Source organism: Centruroides sculpturatus, unplaced genomic scaffold (genome assembly GCF_000671375.1).
Source record: "Centruroides sculpturatus isolate CEXI.00-Female unplaced genomic scaffold, Cexi_2.0 scaffold600, whole genome shotgun sequence".
Classification (NCBI taxonomy): Eukaryota; Metazoa; Arthropoda; class Arachnida; order Scorpiones; family Buthidae; genus Centruroides; species Centruroides sculpturatus.
The window spans coordinates 470,342-476,341 of record NW_019384814.1 but is presented as its reverse complement, the minus strand read 5'-3'; the positions used below and the strand labels follow the sequence as shown (position 1 = coordinate 476,341).

The 6,000-nt window shown below is 23.1% G+C and overlaps 2 protein-coding genes across 2 annotated transcripts in view; both read right to left on the bottom strand.

The window, feature by feature from the left end:
- Positions 1–503: 503 nt before the first annotated feature.
- On the bottom strand, positions 504–2,618 carry LOC111629815 (uncharacterized protein C3orf67 homolog). The gene is made up of 3 exons (XM_023373724.1): positions 2,194–2,618; positions 1,882–1,996; positions 504–761 (listed from the first exon to the last, which is right to left on the bottom strand). Exons 1-3 carry the CDS (start codon positions 2,202–2,204, stop codon positions 591–593), a joined length of 297 nt encoding a protein of 98 aa, XP_023229492.1. The 5' UTR covers positions 2,205–2,618; the 3' UTR covers positions 504–590.
- A 1,366-nt stretch (positions 2,619–3,984) lies between these two features.
- LOC111629819 overlaps positions 3,985–6,000 on the bottom strand; it is a 38,765-nt gene continuing 36,749 nt past the window's right edge. Inside the window, exons 5-7 of the mRNA XM_023373727.1 lie at positions 4,407–4,479; positions 4,095–4,209; positions 3,985–3,990 (exon numbers count right to left, since the gene is read on the bottom strand). Of these exons, the coding sequence (XP_023229495.1) occupies positions 3,985–3,990; positions 4,095–4,209; positions 4,407–4,479 (194 nt within the window). The remainder of the gene's footprint in view (positions 3,991–4,094; positions 4,210–4,406; positions 4,480–6,000) is intronic.

Here is a 6,000-nt window from a genome sequence, read left to right as displayed (position 1 = left end):
ATGCTGAGTATGTCTTTTTTGTTTTTTTTTTTTTTATCATGAATGACAAATGTTCATTAAATTTGTTGCATATAAACAGATTATCGGTACATAGGATTACTGTGAGAAAGCAAAGCATATTTAAAAAGCATTAAAAATAAAAAGGTATCTTGTGTAAGAATTGTTTTTGTTCTATATAATGTTTTATATTCTCATTCAGCTAGCTTCAGACAGAAAATATTTAGATTAAACAATCTTAAATGCTAATAATTTTTATGGAGTCTTACCATTTTATTACTATTTAAGATTGTTTAAGTGTAACATGGAATTAGAATATGAATCTAGAAACATTACATTAGACTAAATCTATCATCTTCAGTTTGATACTTATAAAAAAAACTAGCTAAAAGATTAAATTTTCCTAAAGATTAAAAAAATCTATTGAAGAAAATAATAAACATTCTGCAATACTTTAAAAGTTAGCAATAACTAGGTTTATATGACATGGAATGTCTGTATTCTGACGAATGGATAAATGTCTTCTTAAATAATATTTTTTCATTTTCTAATCATTATTTTGATTTATTCCCATTTGAATATTCATTACATAATTAAATATACTTACATTTATATGATGGCAAACATATGCAAGATTTATTCAAAGTGAAGATTCTCTTTAACTGACAGGAGGCTCTTACAATTATACATTCAATGAAACTAAAAGTTTGTCCTTTCCAAAAATCTGAAGTCAAGACATCCAAATCAAAACATAAATTTAACCACTGTAAAAAAAGAATTTTAAGTAAGAAAAAATATTATACAAGAAAAGGTAATAATGTTTCTTTATAACATTAAACATTATCACAGAATAATAATCTTGGATGTATTTTCAATGAACTTATAATTAGGATTAATCTAAGATAAATATATATACTGTATTTTTATACAAATAATTTATAATAGCATATACTCCATAGAAAATTGTTAGAACAAAATTAAAACCAATCAACTCTACTAAAACCTGATAACTAAAGCTATAATATTATAGCCATTATATAGCCCGATAGCATATGGCAGTTGTTGGCTTTAGTAAAAATAAAACCTTTTCTAACTCATCTCACCATACAAGTATATCCTATGTTTATGGAAGCAGTCTGCAAGTTCATGATTGCAATTTAAAATCAGTATAACATGCTTTATTGCATAATCTACACTCCTTTTAAAATATTTTTTTAAACTTACATAATTATGGATTTTTTGCACAAAAATAGTTTTATATATATATTTTTAAGTAATTAAAAGATCCAAACAGATTACTATGCCAAATTGCTTATTTTAGAAAATAATTTTTTATTTTACAATGTTTTCTAGTTTTTTTATTAAAATAATTTTTAACCCTCATAGCATAAACTTCAAAATGATAAATAATTTTTGCCAAATGATTGCTGGTTACATTGGGCTATAATAATACTACTATTAATAATTAAATTTCAAGTAATATGTTTATGTTTGGATAAATTATTTATTTTTATAAACCTCATAAAAATATTTACTTGAAAATGTCTAATATCTGATTCAACATGTATTTTAACAATGTTTAGTAAATAATGGTAATCAAAAAGCCTAGTATCTTTAAAATTTCAAGTATACTTTTCTTTATGAAAAACATGAATTATTCTATTAATGTTTATTCTGAAAATATTTTGTGTGTGTTAAGTTACTTTAATATAAAAATTCTAGTTCAAATTTTATAAAAATGAAATAAATTTAAATCACAAATTACCATCATGCATTATATCTATTTAATGATAAAGCAACATCTATTTTAAGTAGGATTTCTTAAACAGTTAAATATGTTGCAAACATTTTTCTATTTCAAAACAGAAAATTTTTTAAACTTACTGTGCCTTTTTGTTCCCACATAAGTGGTATTTTTGCAAATGTTGGTGTAACTTGCATATTCTTTTGAGAGGTTGAAACAACAATGTGTTTTCTATCACCAGATGCAAGAGCAATTCTATGAATAATTTTTAAAATTAAATGTTTCTACTGCAAAAAAATTATTTTGTAAAACAGTATTGTTTTACACATAATTACACATTTAAATTACAGTTATCAACATTTTATGCTTAAAATTAATTTGATATTGTCAAAACAATTAACTGAAATTATAATATAAATATATTATTATAATTTCTCATAATGTGAACTTACATCACTTCCATAGAAAAGTTCTTATTCTTCGAAACAAGAAGCTGGAATATCAACAAAGACTGAAGGAGGTTCACTAATTGAAGAAACAAAAATTTATTGAAATGGTTAAATATATATATATAAAATAAATTTAACAGTTTTTTAAAATATTTGTTTAAGAATAAATTCAACAATAACTTATTATTTTTGAATAAAGCATTTTTTTGATATAGTAGAACCCCACCATATGCAGACTTGCCACATGCATTTTTTAGGTTTAGGCTATAGGTAATCTTTAAAAAAAAAAAGTAAAATATGTAAAATAAGTCTTAATTGCATGTTAAATCTGTGACATTTCTCCCAATGCATAAAATCTTGCACAGTGTTGTTTAATTAGCAGTCATTTTCTTTAAATTACTATTAAAAGTATTTTGCAGAAACCAGCAATTAAAAATAGAATTATTGAAATCATTTCATTCGACTCTTGGTTCATTCCAATTAGTTTTATTTAAATAGCTGCTAGATAAAATCTGCTTTAAACACTTTTAATTGAATTGAAAGTACAGTAATCAAATTCTTGAAGAATAATATTTGAAATAATCAGGTCAATTCAAGAGATATGAATAAGTCAATAGTTTTAATTGGATAAAACTATTTAATTTAAGTCACATTTGTTAAAAACTCCATTAAAATTATTTAAATAAAAGTATTTTTAAAATGTTATTCAATTTGTAATTTTGAGCATCTCTTGTATTATGCTCATTTTTCAGTGCTTTATTCATCTTTATTTTTGGTGTGTTTAGTTTTATATATCAATATAAATCTCCTACCTACTCTTAACCAAGGCATCCAAGAAGAGCATGGAAGCAACAAAGCCTAAGAGAAAACTTGTAGTATTGATGATTGACGTAAAAAAGGAACTTATCTCAAAGCATAAAACCATNATATATATACTGTATTTTTATACAAATAATTTATAATAGCATATACTCCATAGAAAATTGTTAGAACAAAATTAAAACCAATCAACTCTACTAAAACCTGATAACTAAAGCTATAATATTATAGCCATTATATAGCCCGATAGCATATGGCAGTTGTTGGCTTTAGTAAAAATAAAACCTTTTCTAACTCATCTCACCATACAAGTATATCCTATGTTTATGGAAGCAGTCTGCAAGTTCATGATTGCAATTTAAAATCAGTATAACATGCTTTATTGCATAATCTACACTCCTTTTAAAATATTTTTTTAAACTTACATAATTATGGATTTTTTGCACAAAAATAGTTTTATATATATATTTTTAAGTAATTAAAAGATCCAAACAGATTACTATGCCAAATTGCTTATTTTAGAAAATAATTTTTTATTTTACAATGTTTTCTAGTTTTTTTATTAAAATAATTTTTAACCCTCATAGCATAAACTTCAAAATGATAAATAATTTTTGCCAAATGATTGCTGGTTACATTGGGCTATAATAATACTACTATTAATAATTAAATTTCAAGTAATATGTTTATGTTTGGATAAATTATTTATTTTTATAAACCTCATAAAAATATTTACTTGAAAATGTCTAATATCTGATTCAACATGTATTTTAACAATGTTTAGTAAATAATGGTAATCAAAAAGCCTAGTATCTTTAAAATTTCAAGTATACTTTTCTTTATGAAAAACATGAATTATTCTATTAATGTTTATTCTGAAAATATTTTGTGTGTGTTAAGTTACTTTAATATAAAAATTCTAGTTCAAATTTTATAAAAATGAAATAAATTTAAATCACAAATTACCATCATGCATTATATCTATTTAATGATAAAGCAACATCTATTTTAAGTAGGATTTCTTAAACAGTTAAATATGTTGCAAACATTTTTCTATTTCAAAACAGAAAATTTTTTAAACTTACTGTGCCTTTTTGTTCCCACATAAGTGGTATTTTTGCAAATGTTGGTGTAACTTGCATATTCTTTTGAGAGGTTGAAACAACAATGTGTTTTCTATCACCAGATGCAAGAGCAATTCTATGAATAATTTTTAAAATTAAATGTTTCTACTGCAAAAAAATTATTTTGTAAAACAGTATTGTTTTACACATAATTACACATTTAAATTACAGTTATCAACATTTTATGCTTAAAATTAATTTGATATTGTCAAAACAATTAACTGAAATTATAATATAAATATATTATTATAATTTCTCATAATGTGAACTTACATCACTTCCATAGAAAAGTTCTTATTCTTCGAAACAAGAAGCTGGAATATCAACAAAGACTGAAGGAGGTTCACTAATTGAAGAAACAAAAATTTATTGAAATGGTTAAATATATATATATAAAATAAATTTAACAGTTTTTTAAAATATTTGTTTAAGAATAAATTCAACAATAACTTATTATTTTTGAATAAAGCATTTTTTTGATATAGTAGAACCCCACCATATGCAGACTTGCCACATGCATTTTTTAGGTTTAGGCTATAGGTAATCTTTAAAAAAAAAAAGTAAAATATGTAAAATAAGTCTTAATTGCATGTTAAATCTGTGACATTTCTCCCAATGCATAAAATCTTGCACAGTGTTGTTTAATTAGCAGTCATTTTCTTTAAATTACTATTAAAAGTATTTTGCAGAAACCAGCAATTAAAAATAGAATTATTGAAATCATTTCATTCGACTCTTGGTTCATTCCAATTAGTTTTATTTAAATAGCTGCTAGATAAAATCTGCTTTAAACACTTTTAATTGAATTGAAAGTACAGTAATCAAATTCTTGAAGAATAATATTTGAAATAATCAGGTCAATTCAAGAGATACGAATAAGTCAATAGTTTTAATTGGATAAAACTATTTAATTTAAGTCACATTTGTTAAAAACTCCATTAAAATTATTTAAATAAAAGTATTTTTAAAATGTTATTCAATTTGTAATTTTGAGCATCTCTTGTATTATGCTCATTTTTCAGTGCTTTATTCATCTTTATTTTTGGTGTGTTTAGTTTTATATATCAATATAAATCTCCTACCTACTCTTAACCAAGGCATCCAAGAAGAGCATGGAAGCAACAAAGCCTAAGAGAAAACTTGTAGTATTGATGATTGACGTAAAAAAGGAACTTATCTCAAAGCATAAAACCATTACTTATGTGGTGGATCTGACAGCCATGTTTAAGATGCCAGAATTGATGATGTGTGACCAATAAATGTAATTTTAATTTTATTATACAATATTTACATATTTTATTTATTGTTTCCATGTTTAATTTATTATATAGAACATTTAACTGTGTCGTTTTTACCTTAAATTATGTGTATTTTCCGTTTATGTTTATCAAAACAGGTATTATTTATTGTCTGGGAACAGATTAATTCACTTTTAACTATTTCTAATTAGGAAAATTGATTTGAACTTCAAACAGTTCAGAGTTTGAAGTTTCCTGGAATGAATTAAATTTAAAGTATGAGGCACAACTCTATATTTAATGTTCAAGAGTTTGTTTCAGATACTAAATATGTTTTCTTTAAAAGTTACAATGTAATTTGTATATTGAGAATCTAATGTTATTATTAGCCATAATATAGAATAATATAGTAAAATAAATTAAAAAGAAATCATAGAATATTTTAATAAATGTTAATAGGCAATATATTTCTGTAAAAATTGTTTTTAATGTAAAATAATCAATTTTATAGTTTATTCAATATTTTAATATTAAAAATAAGAGATATAAAAATTTATTTTTGATGAATTAAAATATTACTAAATTCTTGCAAAATGATTAAAATTAATTTTATTAATATGTTTACTTCA

What these genes read in the sequence shown, in the direction of transcription:
- LOC111629815 (XM_023373724.1), bottom strand. An exon ending in TGTGGGAACAAAAAGGCACA is followed by an intron (nt 762 to 1,881) that starts GTAAGTTTAAAA and finishes CTTTTTTTACAG; the next exon opens with TGGTTAAATTTATGTTTTGA.